Source organism: Phacochoerus africanus, chromosome 15 (assembly GCF_016906955.1).
Source record: "Phacochoerus africanus isolate WHEZ1 chromosome 15, ROS_Pafr_v1, whole genome shotgun sequence".
In the NCBI taxonomy this organism is placed as follows: domain Eukaryota; kingdom Metazoa; phylum Chordata; class Mammalia; order Artiodactyla; family Suidae; genus Phacochoerus; species Phacochoerus africanus.
Window position 1 is genome coordinate 75,878,355 of NC_062558.1, and position 14,988 is coordinate 75,893,342.

General features: G+C 38.7%; 1 protein-coding gene across 5 annotated transcripts in view; it reads right to left on the reverse strand.

Moving 5' to 3' along the window:
* ASCC1 (activating signal cointegrator 1 complex subunit 1) overlaps nt 1-14,988 on the reverse strand; it is a 110,951-nt gene that overhangs the window by 39,674 nt on the left and 56,289 nt on the right. For all 5 annotated transcript variants that reach the window (XR_007132340.1, XR_007132339.1, XR_007132341.1 and 2 more), the window contains exon 7: nt 10,375-10,494. Coding sequence is in view for 1 of the 5 variants with exons in the window: in XM_047761720.1 (XP_047617676.1) it covers nt 10,375-10,494 (120 nt within the window). In the remaining 4 variants the exon portion in view is untranslated. The remainder of the gene's footprint in view (nt 1-10,374; nt 10,495-14,988) is intronic.

Genomic DNA, 14,988 nt, shown 5'->3' on the forward strand with positions numbered 1-14,988 from the left:
AGGTAGTGAAGGCTCCTGTGTGTCTATGCATCAGGCAAGGCTGCTGTCTTTTTTTTTTTTTTTTTATGGCCACACCATTGCCACATGGAAGTTCCCAGTCTAGGAGTCAAGTTGAAGCTGCAGCTGCCAGCCTACACCACAGCCACAGCAACACTGGATCCATGCCACATCTGCTAGGCTACAGTCTTACTTTTTCTGATTAGAAAAATAATGCAAAAAAAAAGAAAAATAAAGAAAAAGAATGCATGATTGTTAGAGAAAAAATGGGAGATGCAGAAAAGCACAAAAAGAAAAACAACCTTACCATCCACAGATAGCCACTTAATTACAGGTTATATAAATTTAAGTCTTTTACTACAGATATACATCAATTTTAAAAGACAGAACATTTTTCTATAACCTGCTTATTCCACTTAATATACCCTGAAAATTTTCCATGTCATAAAACATTTTCCTCAAGTATTTAAACCAGCAATAAGAAGGGATAACCAATAAAGCATTGGTCAGCACAGAGAAAGAGAACTGATTAAAGAAAACTTTGTTCCTACATTCCTGAGGGAAAAATAAAATACACTCACACTGCATGTAACTCTGATTTTGTAGTTAATTGATTTAATTGATTGGGCATGTGATCTCTAAGCCAAGACCTACATTATTGGGTCTAAAGTTTCTGATCTCATCATCTCCAAACCATATGGTTTCAAGTATTTTAAAATATTAAAATGTAACTTGGATCTAAATATAACCAAGCACTGCAAAATATACCTCAATTTCAAATCACAACAGAATGATGCTTCTCTTTTCTTCTCTCCTCTGTTAAAGAAAAAGAAATGGATAGGGAGCTCAGCTATAGAGAAACAGGGAGCAAGAGGGAGGAAATAAGACGAAATGAGAGTCCAATTTCCAGCTTTGTCTCTCTGGAAAATTATGATCTCTGCCCAATTTACAGACTCAGAACTTCGAATGGACTAAAGTCCTTTAAAACATTCTAGTCTAACATGTTCATTTTACACAAGAGGAAACGAAGCACAGACAGGCTGAGTTGCCCAAAGTCAGGGCAGAGGGACAGGAATCTGAGTCTCCTGGCAGCCAGTTCTGCTATGTTATCAATGCACTGTGCACTGCACGAAGCTGGCTCTTTGTCTTATTCACTGCCTTATCCTGGCACCTAAGTTAATGCTTAACTGACACATCATCAACGTAGCTGCTGGACGTACATAAGCATGAGTTCATAAATGACACAACTCTGGAGTTCTATTAAGAGAACTTAAGGGTACTTAGAAACAATCACTAAGATGCCACAGATACTACATTTGACAATATGTTAGTATATTCCTAACAGTACCGTCTTTCAATTCTTACTTCGCTGACCCTTTCCTGTTTGATTATGAATGAGTCACAAAGCTTTTCAATGCCTTTGTATCCTCATAAGTGAATTAAAAATAATATAGGGTTGCTATGAGAAATTATTCTTTAAGCAGCTTTGTCATTTAGATAGTGCCATGGGTTTGAAAATAGGAACCAGTTATTAATGCCTTGAATCTGAGTTCTTAGTTTTGAGGCTTATAAGTGCCACAAAGCTCAAGCATTTCAGAGCCATCTTTACAGATATGGAGCTATACTGCAGAATGATCCATAGAAAGTGCAAATTCCAGGATTTTATTTGGGCTTTTTTCACCTTAATTTAATTCAATGCTATCCAATTAATATGTTCTGAGTTCTTACTGTATACAAGCATTTTGCTGGTCAATAAAAGAAGTAAAAACTAAGCAAACATCGTTCTCATCATTAAGAAGCTTACAATTGGAGTTCCTATCGTGGCGCAACAGAAACAAATCTGCCTAGGAACCATGATGTTGTGGGTTCGATTCCTGGCCGTGCTCAGTGGGTTAAGGATCCAGCATTGCCATGAGCTGTGGTGTAGGTCACAGATGTGGCTCAGATCTGGCGCTGCTGTGGCTGTGGCGTAGGCCGGGGGCTAGAGCTCTAATTAGACCCCTAGCCTGGGAACCTCCATATGCTGCGGGTGCGGCCCTAAAAACAAAAACAAAAGACAAATAAAAAAAAAGAAGAAGCTTACAATCTATTAAAATAACTATAAAGAGGACTTTGATAATGACACAAGCAATGCAAGGTGCTTTGGTAATTTAAAGGGGGAAGACATTATAGCTGGGTTGAGACCAGAATAAGCTACTAGGAAGGACAGGAAGTTAACTGTATTCAACTCATCCTTGTAAATCAGCTAAATAAGTAAATGACTTAAACAAAAGTACACTGAACATCCACTGACTAGAGCCCTATTAATTATAAAAGCCACTGGATGTATGACGTTAAATAAGACATACTCCTTGTCCCCAAGAACTCTGAAGTCTACTTGAAAAAAAGAAGGGAGCAGAGCAAGAAGGAAAGATGGCATCTGGACACAAAAAGATGAGGAGCAACATGAAAGAAATTTTAATCACAAGAAACAATATTAACAAAGACACAAAGGATCATCAACAGTGAAGCTGGCTAGGGTATGGGGCAAGTCCAAGAGTGTGGAAGATCAAGTTGAAATATTAAGTTGATTTCATCCTGGAAGATCTTGACTGCCAGACTGAAGAATATGAACTAATTCAAAAGATGACGTGAAATAATGGGAGAATTTTAAGCAAGAAGAAGTCCTATTGTATACGCAATGTCTGAGAAAGGCTGATGTAGTACTGGATCACAGGATCTATACACACTGACATAAAAGTAATGTGTAGGTAGTATTTCATGAAAGGAACTACAGAACCATATGAATAACGTGATCCCATTTCCTACAACATAATATGCATAGACAATGACTCTCAGGAGTATTTGCTCTGTTTACAATCTACTGGGAGGGAACACTGGGAGAGTCAGAGCAGGGGGAAAGAGAGCCATTTAATTTCACTATATGCATCTGAAAGGCTTTAATTTTTACATTAAAAGAACTCTGCCTGTGAAAGAAGATGGCATACTGGAAGATGGTACAGTGATGCAGGGCTGCACAGTTGTGGAATCTAACTTCACCTCTTTTCACGTGATCTTAGCCAAAAGGCCAAGAAGCCATAACTTCACCTCCCTCATGTTCTTTTTACCAAAACTTCTCAAAAGAGTAGTCTTATCTCCAATTATTCTTAATTTCCCTTTTCTGCCCTATCACAAATGCAGGCTTTACAGTCAAACACGGCTAGGTCAAACCACAATTCTACCAGCTACAAGCATACACTAATTATTAATGACCTTGACCTGAACAAGTATACCGAGAAGAACTGAACAAGTATAACACTTGCCTGCTTCACCAACACTTGTTTTTACTTAAAAAACCTTAGAGATAAGCTAAAAGAAAAAAAAATTACTTGCCATCCAAAGATAACCACTGATAAAACGTTTATATATTCAGATTAACTTGGTTTATTTCTCTCTTGCTCTTCTTCCTAGTTTTTTTGTTTTGTTTTGTTTTAGGGCCGCACCTGAGGCACATGGATGTTCCCAGGCCATGGGCTGAATTGGAACTGTAGCCTCTGGCCTACACCACAGCCATAGCCACAGAGCCAGAGCAACAGCAACGCCAGATCCTGTTACAGCAGCTGCCCTGCAGCCCTGCGCCACAGCGTATCAGCTCTGGCGACAGCCCTGTGGCTACAATAATGTACCAGCTCTAGCGACAGCCCTGTGGCTGTAGCGTACCAGCTCCAGCAGCTCTGTGGCTGCAGTGTATCAGCTCTTCTACCCGGCAAGAAAACAAGCGAGCACTTGGAGAGTTGGAGAACTCAGGCTTATTACGACAGCGGGCTCAGAGGAGATGGCTCTCTGGAGTCTGAGCCTCGAAGAGGGGTTTCACAAGGCTTTTATGGGCTAGTTCTTCCAGGTCCGTGTTTGGCGGACCAGAGTGAGAACTGGCAAAGTAATAAGACGCAGAAACAAATTTACAGAAGCAGATGTGTGGGGGAGGGGTGGTTAGGGGCGGTTGGCTGGACTTTGCTTGGTCATCATGGCCAGGGTCTCTCCTTTCTACCTTTTTATCAGAACATTTTCTCCTACAATCTGAGCCGCATCTGCGACCTACACCACAGCTCACACGGCAAGGCCAGATCCTTAACCCACTGAGTGAAAACAAAGATCGAATCCATGGTTCCTAGTGGGATTCGTTCTTCCGCTGCACCACTACAGGAACTCCAGCTCTCTTCCCACTTTTGAGGGAAAAAAGGTAAATGTCTACAAATTGGTTTATAATCTCTTTTTAATCACATAATATTCTATAGTGAATAAGATAAACTCCCTGCCTCCTAGAATCTTAAGAGTCTATTTGAGAAAAAGAAGGATAACAAGAAGGAAAGACAGCATTAGGACATAAAAAGGTTTTTTTTCACCTTTGTTCTTTAAAGATTTTATTCCTGGGTAAATAAGTTCAGGTTGACAGTTATTTTCTCTAAAAAACAGTCTGCTGTCTTTTGGCTTTGTTGTTGATATTGAGAGGTCCACTGTCCTGATAACTGTCCTTTGTCCCTCTTTTAAATTCTTCTCTTTGCCTTTAGTGCTCTGCATTTCCACGTCATTGATCCTGATAAGGATTTCTTTGTATTTAGTCCATTTGTATTTGCCTGCATCTAAACCCCTCCAACCTCTTCACGTGGACATTTCCTGTGACCTTCTTTCCCTCTTTACACTTCAGTCGCACCTGGAATTTGCTAGGTTTTTCCTTCCACAGGGCTTTTGTTCTGCATTCTCTTGCCTAGAACTTCCCACCAGTCCTTTGCCTGGAAACTCCCACTCCTTGAGATCTCAATTCATATCAATTTCTCAAAGAGGCTTTCCTTAACTCTGCCCTGCCATGGTCTAAACTGCCATATTTTCTGTCTTTTAAAAGAGAACCATTTTCCCCCAGCTTCACCTTTATTGCACTTTGCAATGATAAATTTCTGTTACCTGCTAAGGCCTATTAGCATTCTCCATTTGTCTGTAAACTCCATGGGGGCAATGACTGTGAATGACTGGCTTTACTCATCTTTTATATTCATCTTTTATAGCACAGTGCCTGGTATGCAGTGGGGGTTTAATAAAGTTTTGTTGAATAAACAATGATCAAATGAAAATCAATCTTCCTTTATTCATTTATTTTTTGTCTTTTTGCCATTTCTTGGGCCGCTGCCCTGGCATAAGAAGCTTCCCAGGCTAGGGGTCAAATCGGAGCTGTAGCCACCGGCCTACACCACAGCCACAGCAACGTGGGATCCGAGCTGTGTCTGCAACCTACACCACAGCTCACGGCAACGCTGGATCCTCAACCCACTGAGCAAGGCCAGGGATGGAACCAGCAACCTCATGGTTCCTAGTCGGATTCATTAACCACTGCGTTTTAAGTGGCATATAATAGTGCCTCTGCATCTGCACTTGGAATTACTCCCTTTTCCTAATATGCTACTCCCTCAGCCTGAAAATTCCTTGTCCAGCAAAGAAATCTCTCTGAAGCCTTCCTTTACAAACTTTGCCCACACATGGGCATGGTTTTGCTGCCTATGTATGCATCCCTAGAATCTCAGTCACAGCCTTCACCCAAGTGTATGCCAGTTACTGACATCTGCCTCCTCCATAAGAAATCCTAGGGTCTACTGCACCTCATATCCCGGACATCTGAAAAATGCCTGAGGGAAAAGGGGCCTGGAAAAGGTGGAACTATTGATGGTGCTGGTCTCTGTGAAGATAAAGGAATGGGGTCCCAGAATAAGTAAAGGGATTAGGTTTCATTAGAGATCATGTATGCCATTCTTCAGAAAGAGAGTGAAATTCAGTGGGCTGGGTATGATGAAAAAAGGTAGGCTATAAGCAGGGAAAGAAGGAAGCTGAGTTGGCTTCATGTTCTCAGTATAATGTGAGGAAGCTGTTCTTCTAGAGGAGGAGGGGTGGAGGCCTGAGAGAGTAACAGACAGAACGGAATAGCCACTGTGTTCAAATGCTCAAGTCTTAGCAACATCTGACTACTAAGTATGGGTGAAAAGGTTGAATGCAAATTCCTTACCCAGTTAGGCTTTACAAAACCCAAGGATACATCATTAAGTGTAGCTACTACACTGTCCCAGATCTGTTTCTAGAAGAAAAATCTGATCTAAGTGCTTCCATCCTTTGAAAGGTCAGGCACTTCATAGTCCAGAATATTAAGGGAGGAGTTCCAGTTGTGGCTCAGAAGTAACAAACCCGACTGGTATCCATGAGGATTCGGGTTCGATCCCTGGCCTCACCCAATGTGTTAAAGATTTGGCATTGCCATGAGCTGTGGAAGAGGTCACAGACATGGCTCAGATCCTGCATTGCTGTGGGTGTGGTGTAGGCCAGCAGCTGCAGCTCCAATTCGACCCCTAGCCTGGGAACTTCCACATGCTGCACCTGCAGCTCTACAAAAAATAAGAATAAAAAAATTTTTTAAGGGAATTTTTTATTTTAAATATATGAAATCATACAAAGAAAGTTGAGAGTGTTTTATTACAACATGGCCTCTCCCCATGCCTCCAAATTGAGCAGTGCCTCTTCATACAAAGAAATACAACTGATTGAATGTACCTTAAAAAAGAGGGCCATGTCTTACTCATTTTTTTTTATCAATTTACAGTCTTGAAAAATACCTTGCAAAGGAGGCATTCAAAGAGTTTTAATGTTAAATTAAATAAGATGTGTACAAGTCCCTTAGACATTGATTTGAGGAGGGGAATTTATAAATCCTTTTGAAACAACACAGATGTGTCTCTTCTTGCGGAGGAAAAATGGGCAATGAAAAAACAGAGCAGTAAGAGGGATGAGAATTACTCAGAAAGGTTCTTGGTTGATCATATGAGTGGATTTAGTCACCACTTCATAAGATTTCAATTTTTAAGATCTTGACAACAGGAAGTGTGCAAAATTTGTAAGCTCTAGTTCTGTGGGAAAATAAAGGATGTATTCATCTTCTGAGACCTTATCTTTTCATCAATGTGGGCACAAATTATGTCTGAGCACCACCTTCAAAAGACATCTAACTTCTATAGCTCTTCAAAACCTGACTCCTCTATACTTGAAAGACCTTCTATAAAATTAAGGGTCTTACCATTGAACATATCCAATGGAAACACTCAAAGTAATGATTTTGTCACCCTTTCTTTTGTTTTTTATTTATTTTTTAAAATAGTTATTTCCCCAATACGATCTTTTTTTCTACTGTACAGCATGGTGACTCAGTTACACATACATGTACACATACCATTTTCTCACATTATCATGCTCCATCATAAGCAGTGCTACACACCAGGATCTCATTGCTAACCCATTCCAAAGGCAATAGTTTGTATCTGTTAACCCCAAGCTCCCCAACCACCCCACTCCCTCCCTCTCCCTGTCACCCTTTCTTAATGACTACTTTTCCTCCCTTAGGGCCACCAAGAATATGATAAACCAAAACTGTGGAGTCTGTGATATATGCATGTTAAAAGAGACTTGAAACCCTCTATTAGGAAAAGTTCATTACTTTTACACTGTGATCCCATGTAAATTTTCCACACAGCTTCATGTTAACTGCATAACTACAGGCTAGTACAGATTTTAGTTTTACAATAGTCAAGTTTAAACTAATAACAATAAAAATCATATAAGCCCTGTAACAGAGAATAAGGAAACGAGAGATCGGGCTGTGTGGCTACAATGTCCTATAAAATTACAAGATTTACTGAAGAAATAAAAAACATGACTTAAACATTTAAAAAATGAGTCAGTCGGCTTTATTCATAATAGCTGAAAGGTGGAAACAGACCCAAATGTCCATCAACTGATGAATGGATAAACACAATGTGGTATCTGCATATAATGGAATATTATTCAGCCTTAAAAAGGGACAAGTACTGATACATGCTACAACATGGGTGAACCCTGAAAACATCAGGCTGAATGAAAGAAGCCAGACATAAAAGTCCACATATTGTATGGTCTCATTTATAGGAAATATACAGAATAGGCAAATCATAGAGACAGTCGGTAGACTAGTGGTTGCCAGGGGCTGGGAAGAGAGAAGAATGGAAGAAGGGAGAAATGGAAAGTGATTGCTTAATGGATTTCCTTTTCAGGTGATAAAATCATTCTAGAACCAGACAATGGTGATGGTTGCACAATGTTACTAAGATACTTAATGCCACTGAATCATACACTTTAAAATGGTTAAAATGATGACTTTTATGTTATACTAATTTTACCACTTTCCAAAAAAAGGTAGATGACAATTTTCCATTTTACTTTAGGAATAAGGATTGGAACACAGTCTATCCTACTCAACCTAGCATACAGACACTGAAAACCTTCTTACAGCACAGGGATTCAGAACACTTTAGACAAGTTACTTAAGCTCTCTGAATCTCCTTGATCTACAAAATGGGATAATACAAGTCTTTATCTTTTTTTTTTTAAATCTTATACATATGCTGTGAAGATAAAATGGAGATAATAAAGTCTAAGCACAAGGCCAGGCAAGAGTAGGTGCTAAACAAAAGACAGTTATAATTTCCCTGGAAACTATGCAATCTTAAACGTTAAACAAAATCTTACTTAGATCAGAGGTCCTCACAATCTGGTTTGAGGACCTCTGGAGGTCCCTGAGACGACTTTAGGGGGTCCATGAGAGCAAAACAATTTTTGTAATAGTTACATGACATCATTTTCCTTTTTCATGGTAATGACATTTGCACTGATGGTACAAAAGCAATGGCAGGTAAACTGCTGGCACCTTAACACATATTAAGGCAATAACATCCAACTGTACTAGTAATAGTATATTCTTCACCATAAATCCACAGTTAAAAAAATTTTTAAAGCCAGTTTCATTTATCCTTGATAAATATGACCAATTAAACTGATAAAATAATCAATTTTATTAGATCTCACCCCTTGAGTACATGTCTTTTCAATATTCTGTGTGATGAAATTGCAGTATATATATAGCACTAGGGTTTTTCCATATACATATGGCAGTAGATGGCTATGTGGAGGAAAAGCACGTGTGAGCTTGTTAGGTTTAGAGCTGAACTAGCCTCTTTATCCAGAGGACATCACTTTTGCTTGAAAGAATGACTGACAGACAAAGTATGGTTATTCAGACCTGGCTTTTCGGCAGGTATTTTCTCAAAAAGGAACTTCAAGGAAAATAATCACCAGTATTTTTTGTCAATAATAAAATTCAAGCTTTTAAGTGAAAATAAAAATTTTGGAAAACATGTATCTGCTACCATGAGCTTGACAGTTTTCCATACTTAAAGGTTTTGATGGAATTAGTGGTGATATTAACGCTTTTTTTCCTTCAATTTTATTGGGATATAAGTGATACACAGAACACACACACAAAAACTGATTCTATACCTTTTTTTCCTCCCTTATACTCGAAATTCACTTCCATTAGAACTGAGGTAGGCGATGGGATTATCAATTCTCATTGAGATAAGAGATCCTCTAGGAAAGCAAATCAATTTGGGGGCCTGCCTAGAGACATATGGGTTTTTTTTTTTTTTTTTTTTTGTGGGGAGGAGGCCACTTACAGCATGCAGAAGTTCCCAGGCCAGGGATCAAACCTGTGCCACAGCAGCGAACTAAGCTGCTGCAGTGATAATGCCAGATCCTTAACCCACTATGCCACGGGAAAATGTCCAAGGGTTTTTTGTTTAGTATGAGCTCAGTTTTACCCCACCGTAATGAAAAGACCACACAGAAACAAATTTCCAATTTAAGTTGGGCTCCTCTGTTCACCAAAGGCCTTGCATAGACTAATAAATGGCACTAAAACTGCAAATGGCTCTGGATGCCTCAGAAATAGCCTGGTTGCAGACTGAGAATTCCTTGTAGGGATCTAGGTACAGTAATAACAAAAACTGAAAATAGTAAACATTTTAATGTATGTTTTGATGACATCAGTATGTGCCAAGAACTGATCTAAACATTTATGTGGATTAATTTAATCCTAATAATCCTATAAAGTTTGTATAGTTAGCATTCCTATTTTGCCCTGGTATTTGACAGATCTGCATTACATCACTTTTGAAACTACCATCCTAAAATGCCATTCTTCCTGCTTCCTATTATCCTGGAAGCACTGAGTGCCATAAAAACTAGACTGCTACTATCAGTATCTACCATTCAAGTAATTCAGTAATTACCAAACTACGAGTCTGATACTTCTTCCTACAACTCTTTCCAAATTCCTCTTGCAAGATATTAACTTAGTATTTAAGAAAAAGAAAAGAAAGTATTTATACTCCTGGAAATAGTTAAGATCTCAAAGAAAAGGAATCAAAGCTACCGGAACTTTCAGAGATGCTTTTAGGTACCTCCTGATTAAAGCAAAGAAGTACTTCAGAAACATACCTGTTGGAGCCATCTTTCATGTGGACTTTGGCATAAAGAACATCCACCATGCCAGGATCATCGTTCATGTATTCTATCCCTGCCATTTCTACTTCCAGGGGTTTGCCCCCAGAAATGTCACTGCAAAGGAAAAAACATTAGAGTTTCATAACGTTTTAAACTAAGCAGGCTATGATACTGTGAAACACGGTTAATAACACATAGTCAAATACTACAAAAATGAAGTTGCTGGGTTTTGTTTTGTTTTTTTACTAACAACATGATTTAACTGTCTTTCTAATTCCAAAAGTGATACATGCTCAATGAACATAAACTAGAACCACAGGTATTTCCAAAGTCACACTACATTTACCCCAATGTCAGTTTATTAACACGTCTAAAAAATGTCTAAGAAAAAGGCCAAGTGATGGCAGTTCTGACTGATGAAGATATTTACTGTGTTGCCCATCTCTCTGGTTTTACCTCGTTATCTCTACAAATTACAAATAATATTTCACTCATATAACAACAGTGAAGGTGCAAACTAGTCCCACATCTTTAAGAGAAATTTGGCAATATTTATAAAAAGACCTCAAGAATAGAAACCTTTGCCCAAGCAATTCAATTTCTAGGAGCCAAACCTAAGGAAACAATTATGAATTCAGGTACATATCCAACCACAGCTGATAAAGGAAAATTCTTTCAGAAGAACTCCAACTGATAAATGTAGAAGTAACAATAAAATATTACCATTTTGCAACCCCTGGTGAATAGTTAACCAGTTCCATTATTTTTGCAAAGGATAGGGCTAAAAAAAATTATCTATGTACACACACACATATATATGCTTCTACATATATATATGTGTATATATCTACATACATAAAATCTCTGAAAAAATATAATACGAAGAAATTGCTAATATTTGCTGCCTTGAGGAGATCAGGGTGCTTGGTGGGATAGCAGTAGAAAGGAAACTCTTTACTGCATATCCTTTGTATTTTTAAATTTTTGAATCATGTAGATGCATTATTCATCAAAAAATTAAAACAAAAAATATATGCAAAAGAAGCCAAACACAAAAGTGTATATAAGGAATGATTCTATGTATATGACATTAAAGAACAAGCACATTCAATCTATGGTAATAGAAATCGGAACAGTTACTTCTGAGAGAAGTGAATTTACTGGAAAAGAGCGTGAAGGAACTTCCTACGGCGATGGCAATGTTCTATTTTGATTTGGATAAAGTTACATGTGTGTACACATTTACTAAATTTCATCAACTATGCTTAAGATCTGTGCATTTTACTGAAAATAAATTACAACTCAAAGGAAAAATACATATATGCATACCAAAAAAGTGTGGGATTATATGTTCCAACGTGTTAATGGTAATTATCTTTAGGTGATAATAAGTGTTATCTTGTTTACCTGCAATTTTTGACTTTTCAAAGATAATACGTATTTCTTTTTTTTTTTTTTTTTTTCCGCTATTTCTTTGGGCCGCTCCTGCGGCATATGGAGGTTCCCAGGCTAGGGGTCTTATCGGAGCTGTAGCCGCTGGCCTACGCCAGAGCCACAGCAACACGGGATCCAAGCCGTGTCTGCAACCTACGCCGCAGCTCACGGCAATGCCGGATCGTTAACCCACTGAGCAAGGGCAGGGACCGAACCCGAAACCTCATGGTTCCTAGTCGGATTCCTTAACCACTGCGCCACGACGGGAACTCCCGTATTTCTTTATGTTAAGTAAAACCCCCCACCTTCCTGTTTTCTTCCCAGACCCCTAACAGATTTATACTTCAACAAATAAAGGCTTTTTTTTTTTTTTTGTATTTTTAGGGCCACACCTGTGGCACATGTAGGTTCCCAAGCTAGGGGTTAAATAGGAGCTACAGCTGCTGGCCTACGCCAGGGCCACAGCAATGCCAGATCCCAGCTGAGTCTGCAACCTACACCAGAGCTCATGGCAATGCCGGATCCTTAATCCACTGAGCAAGGCCAGGGATCAAACCCGAAACTTCATGGTTCCTAGTCGGATTTGTTTCCACTGCACTACAACAGGAACTCCTAAGGCCTTTCTACATCAACCCAAAACCCAGCTAAAAGCAGCTCACCACACACCTTCTTCAAGCCCCACGATGAGCCAATACTCTGTCCATCTTTTCTACTCCTATATCCCCAGCACCTGGGACAGCACTTTACATAAAAGGGGTATTCCATAAATCTTTGATAAACACTGACTAGATGTTCCACTGTAAGAGAAGAAGCTGTGCTGGACAATTTTGAGAATGCAGACACGTCTATATTGTCACTGAATAAAACATGGTACTGGCTCAAAGATAAAAGGTTGTTAGGATTAAGCAAAATTCCAAAAAAGAGCAAAACAAAAAAAGGTTTCTTGATATTTAGTGGAGGCCAAAGGGAGATTCTTTATAGCCTAGGAATCCTACTGATAAGGATTCCCATAAAATATCAAGGCCATTATTAATGCATAAAACCAGAATTTTTCTAAGAAACTAAATAACTCAACTATTTTAAACAGACACTTGACTGAGAAAAGGTATGGCCTTAGTCATAAGTATCCCTGTGACCACCTCCAAGTAAGATACTCCAAAACATAAGCCAAGCTCTGAACTATTATCTGACTAAAGTCTTTAACCTCAATAAACAATCCACATCTAGTAACAGCCAAAGAAGTCAATGTGGACAGCTGCCATTTAATCCTATCAAAGTGCAGTCAACAAGGAGTTCTCTGTGGTGCAGTGGGTTAAGGATCTAATGTTGTCCCTACAGCGGCCTGGGTTGCTGCTGTGGCACCAGTTCAATCCCTGGCCCAGAAACTTCCACACGCTGCAGGGATGCAACTTTTTCAGCTCTAACACCGCGTAGTTAGATCGCCATCAGTTCAGTTCTCCATTAAAATGTTTTTAAACTGGGTTATATTTAATGTTACACCCCCAATTCTAGGGGTCAAGACAAGAAAGAGCCATGTGAACAATGTTTTTGTATTTTCACCAAAACTCCTAAAGACACTGTTCATCATGATTCTGGGTTCCTTATATTAAGAACTGCACATGTTTTTCTTGGATTGAGAACCAGGAAAGGATGCTCTTCCACAAAATTCTTATGTTCCATTTTATCAGAGAAGAACTACAAAAAACTGGTGTGTTTCTTTTTGGAATTTAGTTCAAGTATACTGATGCTTGAAAACTACCACATTTTAATATGTGAGTATAATTTTTATCTCACCTTGGTTTTCAAATACAATTTTCTCTCCATCCCATCTTTATGGTTTCTAATCTCTCTGACTTTTAACATTCCTTTTGTATATGTGTCCTCACTCTAAACTACCTCAAACCCTTGCAATTAGATGGGGTACCAGAAACAAAACAATGAAACAGGATCCAAAGTCTGCCTTTTGAGTGGAAACAAACTCTTTCAACCTATCCCTAGGATTTAAGAGGGAGAATTAAACAACAGGAAAGAAATCCTATGGTTTGCTTCATAAATGCTCTTTGTCTTGGTGACCAAACTACTCCATTTAGGGCCCCGGTGAGCATACTCTTCAACTGAAAGACCTCTGAGGCAATAATTAGGAACAAACATTTATTCATGGGTGTTCCTCCTCTTTTCTCTTCATTCTTGACTCTGAACTTCTAAATGGTCCACTGGGAACATTTAGGTATGAGTAGAGTGATACAGGAGCTAAGGAAAGGCTGCATATTTGTCAGACTATATGCTCAGAGCCACTGCACTGTTTGTGTTTGACATTTCACAAAGAAAAGTCACAAGGGACACATTCAGAGCTTCAGCATCTACTGAACACCATGAATAATTCATTTCAAATCTATACAGCTACATGAGCCTTTAGCCTAAGAACTGAAATCAAAGTTCTATTTCTGGTCAGGAACCATCCCTTAAACTCAAATATCACCCTCAAATTCAAAACAAATATTCAACTACACATGACTTTAAAATATCAATATAGTACCACAGTTTTAATTAAATTCCAATAGAGCCACATTTAATATCTCAATTTTAAAAGCCATCACATTTTAAGCTATAGCATGTTACACACTAGTCCATTCACTTCCAATGTTTTCCGTTTTTATATTTTAACTTGCAATCTTTACATCATAAAAGGTTCACGTTAAAAATGCCATTACTTATTGATATTTTTGCTAAGCATACCAAGTACAAGGACTTAGATCAAAGATCAAGAATAAGGAGAGAAAGGAGTTCTCTTGTGGCTCAGCAGTTTAAGGATCTGGCATTGTCACTGCTGTGGCTTTGATAACATCAAGCTGTGGCGTGGGTTCGATACCTGGTCTGGGAACTTCCACATGCCATGAAGGTAGCCAAAAATAAAAAGAAAAATAAGGAGGAAAAAAGTTAGATGATACATATAACACCAGGGCTTTATTATAAGTATCTTTTTTTTTTTTTTTCCAAGGAGACATTTCTTTCTTTTAGGAGAACAGGTACTTCTAGCCAATCCAAATAACCAATTTTGATTCTCATCTCCCTAGCCAATCAGGTAAATTAATTCTGCACTATATACATTTTATACAAGTGTGTGTGTGGCAGAGGGGAAGGTGAGAGAAGAAGGTTAGGGAGGCTTGCTTTACT